This window comes from Pantherophis guttatus, chromosome 11 (genome assembly GCF_059756535.1).
Source record: "Pantherophis guttatus breed Tessera chromosome 11, ASM5975653v1, whole genome shotgun sequence".
In the NCBI taxonomy this organism is placed as follows: Eukaryota; Metazoa; Chordata; class Lepidosauria; order Squamata; family Colubridae; genus Pantherophis; species Pantherophis guttatus.
Genome location: NC_142073.1, coordinates 2,788,488 through 2,805,901, shown reverse-complemented (window position 1 = coordinate 2,805,901; position 17,414 = coordinate 2,788,488). Strand labels below are relative to the sequence as shown.

The following is a 17,414-nucleotide window of genomic DNA, read 5'->3' as shown; positions in this document are numbered from 1 at the left end:
TCCTTCTTCCTGAAAACCCAAATTGAACGTTTCCTGATTTGTCTAAGGCGTCCATAGGTGACTAAAAACTCAAGATAGCAGTTGCAACCTTATGAGTAGGGTGCCATCTTGACTTTTTTTTTTTTGACACATCTTCCTCCCTTCTCTGCCCACATGGATGCCTTTGTTTCACACTTATTTATTTGGGGTAAGCAGGTTTCAACTATAAATGAAATTAGGGGACAAAATTACTGAATCTCCTTAAACCAGGAGTCTCCAACCTTGGCAACTTTAAGACTTGTGGACTTCAACTCCCAGAATTCCTCATCCAGAGGAATTCTGGGAGCTGAAGTCCACAAGTCTTAAAGTTACCAAGTTTGGAGACCCCTGGTTTAAACAAAAATCACAAGAATGATTCTTAACTCCTAGTACCTGTCTTCTTTGCTAACGGCCTTGAATAGTAGTAACACACAGCTCTTTTTCCCTCGCTAACCAAAGAGAAAGTAGTCGAAAAACCTGAGACGGATGGGGCAAATGAAGTGGAGTTACAAAAGGTTCCTGACAGAATACAGCCCAAAACTGTAAAACCTACGAAGGAAAAGAAACCGACGGAGCTGACCTACATGAGTAAGAAAGTATTTCTATTTTCCAGCATTTGGGAGTTTGCAGATGATGATTCGGGGATACCTTGCTGCTTGGCTAAGTAGGAGAAAATGCAGCAAGCATTGGACTATTTGGTAAAAATTGGGTTGGGGATTTCTGTGGTTAAATGCATGCCTTAGATCAAGTGTGTTTTAAGTTTGGCAACTTTTAAGACGGGTGGACTTCAACTCCCAGAATTCCCCAGCCAATTCTGGGAGTTGAAGTCCACCCATCTTAAAGTTGCTGAGGGGATAAACATGGGTTAGATAAATTGATAGGCCAACTCGGTTTACTAGTGTAAACACACGATGTAGAAAGTGCCAGAAATTCATCTGGATGGATTTGATATCAATCTGGAAACTTTTAAGGAAGGAAGGAAGATCTCACCCTATATTCCAAGGTCTGAATTTTCTAAACAGAAAAATAACTGGCAGTTATAATTACCGTCACAAAGCTATAACGTCACTACATTACTATGAGCTTTATAAGTATCTCAAAAATTGGGGAATATCTTTGGATAAATCATCCATAGCTTTATGTTCTCTACATTTAATTATTCGTTGTACCACGCTTTCTCCTTGGGTGACATTACAGGCTTGTACTCAATGTTACTTAAGGGCTGATCCTGTTGGTTTTAGTGTTTCTCTCATAGCTGTGTATCTTCCCATTATTCTAGCTCAAGTGATCAAGTGTGACACCAAAATGAGGGACACGTGTCGAGGATCCACATGTAACAGGTGCTCCACATTTATTTTCTTTCTTTTTACCCTTTGACCTGTGGCGATGTTCAAACACAACATTCCCTTCTGATGGCCTATAAATCCAAAAATCATGTAGAAACCAGTCCATTCGAGTCTTTTCACGTAAGCTCCAACTCTTGAAGAAAAAGAGGAGCTTCAGACTGTCTCCAACAAGGACCTAGAAATGATTCCTTGCCCGTTCTAGCTACCCATCCTTATGTCTATGGAGATTCTCAGTCATCCAGGTCATGGTTATCCCAAAGGAAACTGGACTTTCCGTTGTTTTTCTTGAAGATGTTTCGCTTCTCATAGAACAGGGGTGTCAAACTCGATTTCATTGAGGGCCATATCAGGATTGTGTTTGACTTGGGGCGGGCGGGCTGGGGGATGTATGGCCAGGATTGGCATGGCCAGCTCGATGTCACTTGTGTTGGGGAGAGGGGGGGGGCTGTGATGGCCCGAACGCTCTGCCCGCGAAAAGGGGCTCCTGAGCTCCGTTTTCAGCTGCAACGGCCTTCTGCAACCCTCTGTCAGTGAAAACGGAGCTCGCTAGGGCAGCGGCTTTTCCAAGCTCCGTTTTTGCTGGCAAAGGCACCACAGGCTGGATCTAAGCACTCCGTGGGTGGATCCGGGCCCTGGGCCTTGAGTTTGACACCCGTGTCATAGAAGAAGCTTCTTCATTTCTGACTGAATGGCTGAGAATGGAAGGAAGATGACTGCAAGGAATATAAATCCTTCTATTCTCCACCATTCAGTCAGAACTGAAGAAGCTTCTTGGGTGAGAAGTGAAATGTCTTCAAGGAAAACAAAGAAAGTCCAGTTGCCTTTGGGGAAAAAAAAAACCTTTGGGATACCCATCCTTATATTAGCTTCAATCTTTCACCATTCTCCTCTGAGAATGAGAGTTTGTCTCTCTCAGATGGATCATCCATCCTTCCTCTGCGTAATGCTTTTAATTACAGTACAGTTGAATGAACCGAATCCAATTCAAATATTAGCTGAGAATGCTTAAGGGAAGAGCTGGTAAAATCTACACCAGGAATGATATATCCTCCTCAGTCTGGCCTTTAAAATGATGCTGAGGTCCATAACATTTGGTGAGCACCAGATGGAGAATGTTTGCACTGGACAGAAGGCAGATTCCAAAATTCCTTAATGGTTCCCTTTTTATTTTTATTCCTTTGGCTAGGTATCTGTGCCCAGCTGGTTGCTTGAACAGTAAGGCTAAAGTATTTGGATTCCCCAAATATGAAAGTGTAAGTTTTTTTTAAAAAAGAAAAAAACCCCACATATTTCAGAGTTATGGTTTTCAAAGTCGAAATCTTTACTTTGGTGATTGACAGATTTAAAAAAAATAAACATTTAGAACTATAACATTTACAATCCTTCCAGTCCAGCCTATAAACTATGGAAAAATAACTGGAAATTATTATTAGCAACACAAAGCTATAACATCAGTACACTACTTCCCTGTTTTCCCGAAAATAAGACATTCCCTGATAATAAACCCAATTGGGTTTTTGAGCGCATGCGCTAAAATAATCCCCAATGAAAATAATCCCTCCCCAAAAATATTTAAATGCATGCACAGCCAGTCCTCGCCATTTCCTCTGGTTACGGTTAGGGAGACAGAGCTGGAAATCAGGTAAGACGGCAAGAGGAACCCCGTCTTGCTCCACGCACCCCAAAATAATAAGACCTCCCTGAAAATAAGGCCAAGTGCTTATTTCGGGGTTAAAAAAATATAAGACAGGGTCTTATTTTTGGGAAAACATAGTATGAACTATATAGGTATCTCAAAAATTGAGGAATATCATTGGATAAATCATCCATAGCTTTATGTTCTCTACATTTAATTAATTGTTGTGCCAAGCTTTCTCCTTGGGTGACATTACAGGCTTTTGACACAATGGCTAAAAAACACAACACACCTAAAATGTACAGAAATGTTTCACTATCTTTGCTTTAAAAAAAATATCATCCTTGTGCAATTTCTTAAGTGGATTCTTCCTTTCTTCCAGGCATCCAGCATATGTCGAGCAGCTATTCATTCTGGAGTGTTAGATAACAGAGGAGGCCTAGTAGATATTACTAGGAAAGGAAGATCAGACTTCTTCGTAATGTCTGTAAGAAACGGAGTTCAGACACTCAGGTAATCCCATTTTCTATGTGCAAAAATTGTCTAGTTACATCAAGTCTCTAGCCGTGATTTGAAATAGAAATAGAATAAACAGAGTTGGCAGGGACTTTGGAGGTCTTCTAGTCCAACCCCCTGCTCAGGCAGGAAACCCTACACCACTTCAGACAAATGGTTGTCCAATCTCTTCTTAAAAACTTCCAGTGTTGGAGCATTCACAACTTCTGGAGGAAAGTCGTTCCACTGATTAATTGTTCTCACTGTCAGGAAATTCCTCCTTAGTTCTAAGTAGCTTCTCTCCTTGGTTAGTTTCCACCCATTGCTTCTTGCTCTACCCTCAGGTGCTTTGGACAATAGCTTGACTCCCTCTTCTTTGTGGCAGCCCCTGAGATATTGGAACACTGCTATCATGTCACCCCATGTCCTTCTTTTCATTAAAGTAGACATACCCAATTCCAGCAACCATTCTTCATATGTTTTAGCCTCCAGTCCCCTAATCATCTTTGTTGCTCTTCTCTGCACTCTTTCTGCAATTTTGCTGCGTCTTTGGTTCTGCTTGCCAATGAATAAGAGTTGAAGTCTTGCTTAAGTGGCAGACACTGTTACTCTCTATCTCTTGTAATGTTATCTAGAAACTTAATTTTGGAATGACCTCTTAAACATTGAATTAATGCCAGTTTTTTTTTTCTCCTTTGCCAGCAAATACAAACCTTCCAACGGTTTTGCTGTGTCGAAAGTCACAGGTAAGTTTTTCTTCATGGAGAAGAAAGAATTGGTGCCAATTCCTCCAGAATCCCCATGGATTAAATCCTGTTCTAGTAGTTAGTCTATTAAATGAGGAGACAGAAGTAAGAAGATCAATGGGGAGATATCGTCATGAAAGAAAGAGAGAAAGGGAGAGAAAAAGAAAACAAGGGAGAAAATAAAAGGGTTAAGATAATGAGAGGAAGGGATATATAGAACAATAAGACCCAAGTACCCCTGTCCAACAGCTCACTGATGGTGGCCCTTTAGTTCATGGTTGAGTGCAATTATAGCTCTGGGATAAAAACTATTCAGAGAACGTGCGGTCCGAGTTTGAATTGTTCTGTATCTTCTGCCAGAAGGCAACAACCCAAAAAGATTGTAAGCAGGATGGGAAGAGTCTCTGAGAAAGTTATGCAATTTCTTCAAACAGCGAGATTCGAAGATGTCATCCAGGGCTGGTAGCTGGAGCCCGATGATCTTCTGGGCAGTTTTAATGATTCTCTGTAGAGCTTTTTTGTCCGCTACAGAGCTGCTCCCATACCATGCAAGAATGCCGTATGTCAGGACACTCTCAATGGTGCTGCGGTAGTAGGACAGAAGGAGATGCTGAGATAGATTTATCTTCCTGAGCATTCTCAGGAAGTACAGCCTCTTCTGTGCCTTCTTCACCTCCTGCTTTCTAGTGAATCTAAATCACGCGGCACAGCTTACTACTTACCTTAAAACAACTCCTTTTTCCATGCAAAGGATTTTGTGAAGGATTTCACCACTGTAACCACTGCAACAATCCCTGGAGATTCTCAGTCATCCACATTATGTTTGTTCCAAAGGTGCTTTTTCAAGAGGCAACTGGACTTTCCTTATTTTTCCTGAAGACGTTTTGCTTCTCATCCTACTTAGAAGCCTCTTCACTCGAGAAGCGAAACGTCTTCAAGAAAAACCAAGTGAGTCCAGTTGCCTCTTGAAAAAGGACCTTTGGGAAGAGCTCGTGATAGCTTCATCTCAAGGTGTTTTGCACACCTCTTCAGGGAAAAAAAAAAAACCAAAGGGAAAAGAGAGGAAGGAAAGGGTGGGGGGTGTTGGAGAAGTTTCTGTAATCCAAAGAGGTTCTCTGCAACCCTAGATGGAAAAGTATTTTTGCAAAGTTGCTTGAAGAGAAAGCTTCATGATGTGAACCTTTGCCGAAGCGAATCCCTCCCTGACATTCCTGCAGGGTTTTGTACGTTCAAATGATCCGCTAAAAAACGACGTGTTAAGAAAAAGAGAGTAGTCATAAATGCAACACACCAGGCAGCCTAATGAACAATTTGCTTTGAAGTCAAGCGATCTCTTCCTCTTGCGTTTGTCTTCCTTCTCTTCCATCATCGAGATGTTTGTTTGGACAAACACAGGAAAGTCCTAAGAACAGCAAGAAATATCAAGCAAGAAATCTCCCAGGAAAATATATATATATATATGAATTGATCTTATTCCCCAAATGCAATAATTTTCCACCCAGTTATGGTTATGATCCAGGCAAAACACAGCCCAACTTCGATTTGTTTTGGGGCCAGCAGGCTTCTGTTTGTCCGAACAAAGGCATTAGAATAATAATAATAATTTTAAAAAAAACGAGACATTTCAGAAGCAGTGCCATCAAGTTTGGAGTTGACTTAAATTCAGCCAGGACCCTGCAGCTTTACATGACAAATGGGGCTACTTCAAACAGCTGTTGATTTAAACTCACACACCCTCCCACTTTCCTGTAATTTTGGCAGGTCTCCAGGATTAAAGAAAAAGCAAAAGAAATGTCTCCGCACTCAATATTTTTATAGGATCCACTGGTTGATGCCTTCCTTGAAAATTCCTTAACTCTTTCCCTGCCTTCTAAGCTCCAACTCGATTTCATTGATGGCCACATCAGGGTTGTGTTTGACCTTGGGTGTGTGTGTGTGGCCAGGGTGGGTGTGGCCAGCTCAACATCACTCGTGTTGGGGGTACCTGTGGTGGCCAAATGCTAAGGCAGAACTTCCCTCAGACCAGGGGTGAAATCCAGCAGGTTCTGACAGGTTCAGGCGAACCGGTAGCAGAAATTTTGACTAGTTCAGAGAACTGGCAAATACCACCTCTGGCTGGCCCCAGAATGGGGTGGGAATGGAGATTTTGCAGTATCCTTCCCCCAGGAGTGAGGAGGGAATGGGGATTTTGCAGTATCCTTCTCCCAGAAGTGGGGTGGGAATGGAGATTTTGCAGTATCCTTCCCCTGCCATGCCCACCAAGCCACGGCCACCAAGCCACACCACACCCACCAGGCCACGCCCACAGAACCGGTAGTAAAAAAAAAAATTGGATTTCACCACTGCCTCAGACTCTCCCTCACTCTCATTATAATCTTCTTTCCTTCCTTCCTTCCTTCCTTCCTTCCTTCCTTCCTTCCTTCCTTCCTTCCTTCCCTCTTCCTTCTCCTTTCTTCTTCCTTCCTTCCCATCTTTCTTTCTTTTTCTTTGTCTTCCCCTTTCTCCTTTCCTGTCCTTTCTTGCATGCTCAAATAGAGAAACATTTCTTCTTTTGTTTTGTTTTTAGTTTATTTTGCGAGTCCTCTGCCAGAAAAAATGGAGCCGGAGTGGGATGGAGTGGGGTGGCTGTGCACGGTCCTCCCGACCTCAGTTTTCACTGGCAGAGGCGCTGCAGGCCAGTCCTTTGCTGTTTCCAGGGTGGCCCCACAGGCCAGATCTAAGCATCCCGCAGGCCGGATCCGGCCCCCAGGCCTTGAGTTTGACACCCCTGGCCTAAGTGTTACCGATGAATTGACTTAGTCCTCAAGTTATTTCTTGAGCGCTGTGCGAGGCAATACAAGCATAAGCTAAGACATCAGGACACTTTAATGCATTTACCAACAGCTGTACTGGAAAAAAGATGTAAGAAAAGGCTGTGTAAAGATTAGCATTGTGCAGACGATAGCTCACTTTTATAAAGACCTTCCTACATTATTCACATATTTGAATAAATATATATGAAACCTATTGAATATATTGAAGGACTCTATATTAAATATAATCACTAACCTACAGAGTCCGTATTGAGATGATTGCTTGGTATACTGTATCTTTTTTTTCCTTCTTAATTGTACTAATTTTGAACTTGTGCATTCTTGCCTTTTGACCACCCTTACAAAGAAAACCCAACGTTCATACATCTCTTGTATGTATTCTTAATTCCACAGTGCAGACTTTGGATTGTTACACCACAGTAGAGGAACTGTGTCCATTCAAGAAGCCAACTACTCATTGCCCAAGGTAAGTGGTGGGACTCTAGTCATGGCTATTCGAAGGGATGGCTTGCTCAGAATTTCTGTTGGAAGAATCACATTGAAGCTACTACTGGTAGTAATAATTTCTGCTGGAAAAAACCAACCAATCTAACAGCTGCTGCTATGGGCAATTGAGAAATGAAAGTGCTGCCTTATGATAGGGCATTTCAGATCCATGTGGCTGTTTGGTAGAACTTCCCACAGCTTGACTTCAGTAGATGCTGTTGGCCAATCAGAACCCCAATAGAGGAAAATATTTGTGGCTCAGGGTTGAAATGAGAGGTGATCCTTGGTGCTCTCTGAGCTTGGGTGTTTTCTTGAAGACATTTCATTACCCAAACTAGGTAACGTCATCAGACTAGCACTGGATGATATTATCTAGGTTGCATAATAAAACATCTGCAAAAAACCCCAACCATGATCAGAATTCCCAATGGATGAAGCTGATGGAGATACTGTAGAATTCTGCATTGCTTCCAAGAGCTCCTAGTTAACGCCATTGCCCAGAGGATCACTGGTTGCCCTCTGCCCTCCTTGGAAGAGCTTTATAGCTCCCGCTGCCTTAAGAAAGTTCAAAACATTCCTAAAGATCCATCTCATCCTGGGCACCCTTTTTTTGAACGATTACCATCTGGCAGGCGGTACAGGATAATAAAAACAAGGACAAATAGGCTGAAAAACAGCTTCTATCCCAGGGCAGTAACTATATTGAATTCTACTGTATAGAACAATGTCAATGTAATATCAGGGGTTTTCAATTCAATTGTATAGAATGTGAAGGATGGGTGTTTTTGTTTTATTTTTATACTTTTCTTATGTATGATATACACTGAAGATGGCATTTAATTTCGTTGTACAAGGTGCAATGACAATAAAGTAAACTAACTAGTTAGGTTCCTTTTTCCATTTCTTACTGGTTCATTTTGTACTAAACCAGTGGTTCAAATCATTCTTCATCTCTTTATTTCATCTTTTAGGTCTTACTGTCCAGCTTACTGCAAAAATGAGCCAAACCACTGGGCTACAGTATATGGCACAAAAATATACGCAGATGTGAGTAATTCTTTCTCCTTCCTACTTAACAAAAACCAGGATGCTGGCTTGTTCTTTTGATGAGTGAGGATTTGGACAGATGAGTGTGTCTCAACCTTACTAACATGGGTGGCCTTCAACTCCCAGAATTGCCCAGCCATCCTGAGTCCACACAACCTAAAGTTGCTAAGGTTGAGAAATATTTATATCAAGGACTGAGGACTGAGATGAAATTTTTGCAGCTGAGTGCAGCTCTAGGATAGAATAGAATAGAATAGAATAGAATAGAATAGAATAGAATAGAATAGAATAGAATAGAATAGAATAGAATAGAATTCTTTATTGGCCAAGTGTGATTGGACATACAAGGAATTTGTCTTGGTGCATTTGCTCTCAGTGTACATAAAAGAAAAGATACATTCGTCAAGAATCATAAGGTACAACACTTAATGATAGTCATAGGGTACAAATAAGCAATCAGGAAACAATATCAATATAAATCATAAGGATACAAGCAACAAAGCTACAGTCATACAGTCATAATATCAACTTAATAATTTTAAATTGGGGTATTTTAAATTTTTGGGGTTTTAAATCGGCCAAATCTATTTAACTATTTAATTATTTTAATTTTTAATTATTGTTGTGTCTTGTGTTTTTAAATTGGCTGTACACCGCCCTGAGTCCTTCGGGAGAAGGGCGGTATAGAAATAAAATTATTATTATTATTATTATTATTATTATTATTATTATTATTATTATTATTATTATTAGTGGGAGGAGATGGGTGATGGGAACGATGAGAAGATTAATAGTAATAGTAACACAGTCTTAGTGAATAGTTTGACAGTGTTGAGGGAATGATTTGTTTAGCAGAGTGATGGTGTTCAGGAAAAAACTGTCCTTGTGTCTAGTTGTTCTGGTGTGCGGTGTTCTATAGCGTCATTTTGAGGGTAGAAGTTGAAACAATTTATGTCCAGGATGCGAGGGGTCTGTAGATATTTTCCCAGCCCTCTTTTTGACTTGTGCAGTATTCAGGTCCTCAATGGAAGGCAGATTGGTAGCAATTGTTTTTCCTGCAGTTCTAACTACCCTCTGAAGTCTCTGTCTGTCTTGTTGGGTTGCAGAGCCAAACCAGACAGTTATAGAGGTGCAGATGACAGACAGATAGATGCCATGGCTTCTTCCATATGGCCCACTCATGACACTCATAATGGTAGACATTACCTATTTTGAATAGTTTCTCCTTGCTTTCCCTTAAAGTACACACAGGGGAGGGGGTAGTGATAGCATCACACAAGATATATTGTAAAACAATGAGGAAAAAAAGAAAGAAGAGAAGGAAAAGGTAGCAAGAAGGCATTAGAGAGGAAGTGGAGAGCCAAGCCACATCTTCTCGAGAACTTCTTCAGGTTGGACAAGGCCATCAGTCAAAACAAGTGGAAGGCTTCCCTCTTCAAAAGTCCTCTCCAACGTCTTCCCAGCAGGAGGTTAAAGAGTTCCTCTCGAAAGGCTAAGCATGAAAGTCACAATCCATCCATGCCTGGAATGGAACAAATGTGCAAAGTAGCCAGCACACATTGCTGGGTGTCCCTGCTTCCCATTAATGTCTAGAAAGGAGCCAACAAATTGTTGTGCGTTCTAATTTCAGCAGGCGTCCAAAATAGCTCTTAGCAATTCAGCACAGGGCTTCTGGCAGGCGAGGTGGGGGGGGGGAACCAAAATTTAAAAAGGAAAGACAGTCCTTGGTATTCCAGCCTGGTATTTCTCATGGAATACAGGGATAGCATATAAATACTGAGTTGCTTTCTTAAAGTTCTTTATACCCAGGATAAAATAATCCCTTTGATTTTATTTTCCCCCCCCCCGTTGCTTTGGACTGTATTTGCCAAAAAACTCATTTTGGACACTTAGAACCTTCCTTGTTTCTGGCAATCACTTCTCATCACCAATTGCAGAGTCACTACAGATAGGAACTGGCCTTTTTGGCCTACTGTCCTGGGCTTGGTTTGTAGAAGAGGCTAAACCGTAACACGGGCTCTCTGTGGTTTAAACTCAGAAGTCGGAATGAATCTAGAGGTTGTGATGCATAAAACGTAGCTGACGACTTATTACAAGAACCCTACCAATTTTGGAATGTGTGAGTTCTCCTCTTCAGGAAATGACCTTCTTCTCAAAACTTGCTCATCACGATAAGAGATTTCTGCTGCAGAGGAGAAGACGGGCCAGAAACCAGGAACGGATTGCAAGCAAAAAAAAAGGAAGGAAGGAAGGATGATAGGAAGGAAGGAACGAAGGAACGAAGGAACGAAGGAAGGAAAGTGAGAGAGAGAGGAAGAAAGAAAAAGGAAGGAAGGAAAGGAAGGAAGGAAAAAAGGAGAGAGAGAGAGGGGGGAGAAATAAATAAATAAATAAATAAATAAATAAATAAATAAATAAATGGAATGGAATGGAATGGAATGGAATGGAATGGAATGGAATGGAATGGAATGGAATGGAATGGAATGGAATGGAATGGATGTGTTGGCCACAGGAATGATGAATTTGAACAAGCTGAGCATCCCAGAAACCAACTGTTTAGAACAGAATTTGGGGAATGAGGTGTTATGGAAACTCTGCCTGAGTTCCTTAAGGACAGGAAGTTGTTCCCCAGCCAGTTTCCGATGCCGTGGAACAGAAGGGTTAGCAGGCCGTTGGAAGCGCAGCAGCGCCTGTAAAAAAAAACAACTCCCTCTACTCTCCTTGACCATATATAGAAAAGGCTCAAATCAAACCGGCATGAGAAATCCTAGAAAGCCGCCAACACAGAGGCAGCGACAGGGATGAAAAATGGGACCTAGAGGAACTGACCTTTTATGGCTTGGGAGGGGATAGAGGTGTGGGACAACTTCAACCATGATGTATGTGCAGGCCTGGAGAAAGAAATGCACCTCTGAACTATTCCTACGTTCTTTGCCCAAATTCCATGACATTCTGGTCACAGTGGGAATTTTGAGGCATTGCACCCGGGTGAATGTGTAATTTTGGGTTGTTTTTTTCCCTCCTTTGAGTTGTTGTGAATCTAAAGTTCCAAAATTTGAGAGAGAGAGAGAGAAGAGAATAGAATTCTTTATTGGCCAAGAGTGATTGGACACACAAGGAATTTGTCTTGGTGCATACGCTCTCAGTGTACATAAAAGATACATTCGTCAAGAATCATAAGGTACAACACTTAATGATAGCCATAGGGTACAAATAAGCAATCAAATCATATTAGAAAACAATCAATATAAATCGTAAGAATACCAGCAACAAGGTTACAGTCATACAGTCATAAATGGAAGGAGATGGGTGATAGGAACAATGAGAAGATTAATAGTAGTGCAGACTTTGTAAATAGTTTGAGGGAATTATTTGTTTAGCAGAGTGATGGCGTTTGGGAAAAAACTGTCTTTGTGTCTAGTTGTTCTGGTGTGCAGTGCTCTATAGCGTCGTTTGGAGGGTAGGAGTTGAAACAGTTTATGTCCAGGATGTGAAGGGTCTGTAGATATTTTCCCAGCCCTCTTTTTGACTCGTGCAGTATACAGGTCCTCAATGGAAGGCAGGTTGGTAGCCATTGTTTTTTCTGCAGTTCTAATGATCCTCTGAAGTCTGTGTCTGTCTTGTTGGGTTGCAGAACCAAACCAGACAGTTATAGAGATGCAGATGACAGACTCAATAATTCCTCTGTAGAATTGGATCAACAGCTCTTCCATTGTCTCAGTAGTCGTGTTGTTCTGTTTTATTACGCTACAGGTAGTCCTCGACTTACAACAGTTCGTTTGGTGACCATTCAAAGTTACAACAGCAGTGAAAAGAGTCACCTATGACTTTTTTTCACCCTTAGGACCATAAGGTCATAAAATGGGGCAAAGCTCACTTAACAACTCTCTTGCTTGGCAACATAAATTTTGGCCTTGATTGTGGTCGTAATTCGAGGACTACCTGTACTTCCTGAAGAATTGGGCGACACAAATCTATCTCAGGGAGGGTTGTGTTCTTTTATTGTGATACGGTGATGAAATTCAATATAGACCACACACAGACATGCACATACAAAATCAAATCTCTCTGATCTTGGAGGCTTCTTAAGTGTGCTCTGGTTTTTTTTATTTTTTAATGAGGACTCGTCACCCCCAGATGGTTGAAAAATATGCTTGGGAACAAACTGCTTTTTGGTCTCGTGGAAAGCTGGACCACTGCTGATGCTGGCTGATTTAAAGATTTAAGTCTGGCTTTGGCCTGAGCCTCTTAATCTGCTCTCCTGCAATATGTAAAGTGTTAGAAGAGTCGTAACCAGAGATTTACGGAGAGGTGACAGAAGCCTGGGTGTCACAGGGCTTGTTCTGTAATGTTTCAGAATTCCAGCATCTGCAAAGCTGCTGTTCACGCAGGAGTCATCAGAGACGATTCTGGCGGTTACATCGACGTGATGCCGGTCGATAAGAAGAAAGTCTACAATGGATCCTTGAGGAACGGGATCCGATCTGAAAGGTAAGGCGAAAACATTTCCAGCCCGGTTAGAAGAAAGGAAAAAAAAAAAAACCCTACCTAAACACAAGAGATAGTTTGTCTCTAAGGAATATCTGGAGATCTAAAGATCTGGAAATGCAAATTTGGAGTCTAGAAATAGAAACAGAGATATGAATAATCTACCGTTATCTACCGTGTTTCCCTGAAAATAAGACCCTGTCTTATATTTCTTTTTGCCACCAAAAAAGGTACCAGGTCTTATTTTCGGGGAGGGGGGGGTCATCCACTGATTCACCTCACTTGTGCACGTTGCCCTGGCCTCCTTTTCGCTGTCAGAGGCCTTCAGGAACATCTTTGGCTTCTGATAGTTACAGCCAGATCTCGCATACCCCATTTCTTCTGCAGCCAGCAAGGCTTTCCCGAAGACCTCTGTAGCTAATAACAGAGTTCCAGATTGATCTAGAAGTGGGCTGAGGTGTGCAAAGCCTGGCTGCAACTACCCTGTTTCCCCAAAAATAAGACCCCAAAAATAAGACCCTGTCTTATATTTTTTTTAACCCTGAAATAAACGCTTGGCCTTATTGCCATGCACTCAAAAGTCCGATTGAACTTATTATCAGGGGATGTCTTATTTTGGGAGAAACCGGGTATCCGAAGGTAAGTAGTAGGGCAGCTCCACTCCCTCATCCCCACTCTAGCTTAATCTTTACCTGTGTACCCTGAAGTGGGTGGGGTCTTAATTAGGGCTTATTTGTGTGTGGGGGGGGGTAGGGCTTATATTGGGTGCATGTGTAAAAATCAAGCTAGGATTTATTTTCTGAGTAGGTCGTATTTTCGGGGAAACACAGTATCATCTTCAACTCTCCCTTGAGCAGCTCAGAAAAAGGTTCTCCAAAGCAGACAAGAGGTCAACCAGAAAGGCCCAGTTGTCAAAATATTTCTTTTGTGCTTATGTCTTATTCGCCCGTTGTTTCCACTGGAGCTGATGTTTTATCCTTCCTTGCCAGCTTAAAGGCTCCCAGGGAAGGGAAAGCTTTCCAAATCTTTGCTGTGAGGCAGTAATTTCCCCAAGATGGTGAGACTCTTTGTGGAGAGAAACTGCAGCCTTGTGTGTTTCTCCTTGGGGGAGAGATGTTTGCCCCACCTTGGACCACGACGAAGCCTTCAAATCCATCCATCTTCTTTTGGAGAAAAAAAAGACGGCAGCAGGAATCGGCAACATCTGCTCACTGTTTTATTTTCGGACTGTTGTTATTCTACTTCCAAATGTTTTGAACCTTCAAGAAGTAAGAAGATGGTTCGAGTTTAGGAAAGAAGATGGTTGAAAAACTGGCTTACCCCACCTTTCCTATGAACAATTTTGTCCCCCAAATATAGGGGTTCTCGTAAACGCTGCTTCCAGGAGGAATGTTTATCTGATCAGTAGGCTTTGAATGAGAACATAGAAAACATTTAGGTCACCCCAAAGGCTAAATTTTTGAAAGATTGAGTCAAAGTCAAGAATATACCTGGAATCCAAGTCACCTTGTGATACCTTGAATGGTGTGGTGATTTAGGAAAGGTTTAGACCACACTAAACAAATAGCATAGATTTCTTTTGATGGAGACTAGGAAAGAGGTATTGCATTTCCAGAAAAGAATCTGCTTTTGCAAAAGAATGGAAAGATTGCTATTTCTCTCAAAAGAAACTTAAATGGAATAAATAGGTTTGCTGGCCAAACAACTGCAGGAAGTTAGGAAAACGGGGTTCAATTATCACCAAATTAAATGCTTGGGACCCCTGTCTTGGCACATTCTGATTCATTGCATGTTAGTTAGCATTGTTTTATTTACAGATGAATCCAACTTATTTTATTCAGCAGAGCTGTTCTAGCTTAGCTAAGCAATGGTTGCAAAAAATTTTATTTTGTTTTATTTAGTTTATTTTGCTGGAATTGAAAAGGTTTTTGCTTTACTTGTTTATTTGTATAGATTGGAAGCTTGATATATTAAGTTGGTCACAACATGTATATTATGAAGGCCTGTTAGAACAATTCTGTTTTCTGTTAGTCAGTACAATTCCTGTAGATCATACTCAAATGTTGTCCTAATGAAATAGTTGCGAAGTCGTCCTCTTTCAATCCAAATATTTGAAGGCTTAGATTCGTTAAGGATTTATCCTTCCTCTAAAAACTTCATCCCAGTCTTCATGGGAAGCCAAAGAGGTGCCTTCTGTTAATCTGGCACAAGGTTGGTCTACGAAAACTGGCCTCTGATCCCACCATACAAAAAGGACAAATATTGTTCAATTCAATGTGTGATTTCTATTTATTTAAACTTCTTGATTTTAGGGGCCCGTGGCTCAGTTAAAACACACACACAACAACCTTCAAATAAAACATGTGATTCAACAGTTCCTGTACGTTGGCTGGATTTTGGCCTTCTACACCCAAAGGGTTTTTGCCAACTATGGTGCTAAGATGGTGCTAAATAAGACTAGAAAGATGTTTTTGATTCTACACCTGCTCACAGATTCACCCAGGAGGAATCTATCTTATTTGCCCTTATTTGTTTTGTTTTGTTTAACCATTATGTCTGGAGGGGGGGAAAATCAGCTATAGTCACAAGTACTCTAAGACATCCTACCCAGCTGGGTGGTTGGGTGGAATGGCCCATTCTCTATTTAATCTTAATTATCAGGGGTGCGAGAGGAGAGTTAGTGTGTGCATATTGTTCTACCAAGAGCCGTTGTGGCACAGTGGTTAGAATGCAGGCTAATTCTGCCAACTGCCAGCAGTTCAATTCTCACCAGCTTCAGGTTGACTCAGTCTTCCGTCCTTCCAAGGTCGGTAAAATGAAGACCAAGATTGTTGGGGACAATATGTTGAGTCTGTAAACTGCTTAGAGAGGGTTGTAAGCACCGTGAAGCGGTATATAAGTCTAAGTGCAAAGTGCTTCATTAAGAATTTTGGCAAAGTGTCAGGAAATGAAATCACATTTTGGAGGGATCCCATGTTTCTCGAGACATCAGATAGGCTAGGCATCTAAATGCAAAATGTACGCAGGAATAATGGGGGAGAGGGAAGAAGGTAACACCCCCTCATGCGATGTCATCCCAAATGCAAGGTAATCTCCAGTTACTAAAGGATACCCCACCTTTGAGATACGTTGGTTATCAACGATGCTTAAGAACATAGTTAGGTGCCATTTCTAAACCAGATTCCTTTATTTCCTTTATTTCTGGAGAACAATTTTGACATGGATGCAACGAGATCAGATTGTTTAGATTTGTCGTCAATCTGGATTGCTCTCTAATGTGTGAATTCACACAAGCCAACAGAGGTGTGAGTCTTGATTCTGTTCCCAGATTCATGGGTTTAGAAGCATCCAATCGAATCCGATGGTTCAGGCTGATTCTTTGGAATTTTTCCAAAATGTGTGTATGTGTGTTTCATGAAATGGTTCAATAAATCAGAGAAGGATGATTTACACAGGCCCAACAAGCAATGTCCATGAGAGACGAACTAACAGGAGGTCAATAAAACATGCACATTTTCATGCTTATCGAAAATGTATTTGTGGGTGCCACCAGATACACAGCAAGTCGATAGAGGAAAAGAATTTCCCTGCCTGCTTTAAAATTTATCTGTTTTAAGGCATATATAGATCTGCATAGGTCCTATCTGCAGGTAGCACAAGCCTGCAGTTTTTGTATATTTGCTTTTTTTTCTATGAAAAACGATGTATTTTTTACTATATCCTTTGTAAAAAAAAATGTTCTGTAAAGGGCTTGCACAAGCATTTTAATGGGCAGAATGATTGTTTTTCCTTTTGATAAATATATATTTTCTCCAGATTCTTTCTACCTGGCGAATGAAACCGTTGTCTTATTATTTTGTGTTATGGCATTTGTGGAAATAAAAACTTTAGAACCGCCTGAAGTTTGGGGTCTTATTTATTTATTTATTTATTTATTTATTTAATTAATTAATTAATTAATTAATTAATTAATTAATTAATATGCCACCCTTCTCCCGAAGGACTCAGGGCGGCTCACAACAATAAGAAACAGAAAATACAAAAGTTAAAAGACAAATTAAAACAGAGTATCCAATAAATAAAGTTAACCGTGGGAGTATTTGCTCTGTCTTTGCAAACTTTGCCACACAGGTAGTTCATACAACTCACAAACATCCAATCAGTGACCGTTCAAAGCTGTGATAGTGATTTATTACCCGTCCTCACACTTATGATGGTCAAAGCATCTCCATGGTCACATGATCGAAATTTGCGTGCTTGCAACTGGCGTGTACTTATGACAGTTGCAGTGTCCCTGGGATCACCTGATTGCTATTTGCAACTTCCTAGCCAGCTTCTG

General features: G+C 41.0%; 1 protein-coding gene across 1 annotated transcript in view; it reads left to right on the top strand.

The window, feature by feature from the left end:
- CRISPLD2 (cysteine rich secretory protein LCCL domain containing 2) overlaps nucleotides 1-16,977 on the top strand; it is a 35,641-nt gene extending 18,664 nt beyond the window's left edge. Inside the window, exons 7-15 of the mRNA XM_034426551.3 lie at nucleotides 478-606; nucleotides 1,298-1,358; nucleotides 2,551-2,617; nucleotides 3,383-3,513; nucleotides 4,198-4,241; nucleotides 7,448-7,520; nucleotides 8,512-8,587; nucleotides 12,945-13,078; nucleotides 14,065-16,977. Coding sequence (XP_034282442.2) covers nucleotides 478-606; nucleotides 1,298-1,358; nucleotides 2,551-2,617; nucleotides 3,383-3,513; nucleotides 4,198-4,241; nucleotides 7,448-7,520; nucleotides 8,512-8,587; nucleotides 12,945-13,078; nucleotides 14,065-14,119 — 770 coding nt within the window. The 3' untranslated portion in view covers nucleotides 14,120-16,977. The remainder of the gene's footprint in view (nucleotides 1-477; nucleotides 607-1,297; nucleotides 1,359-2,550; nucleotides 2,618-3,382; nucleotides 3,514-4,197; nucleotides 4,242-7,447; nucleotides 7,521-8,511; nucleotides 8,588-12,944; nucleotides 13,079-14,064) is intronic.
- Nucleotides 16,978-17,414: the final 437 nt, after the last annotated feature.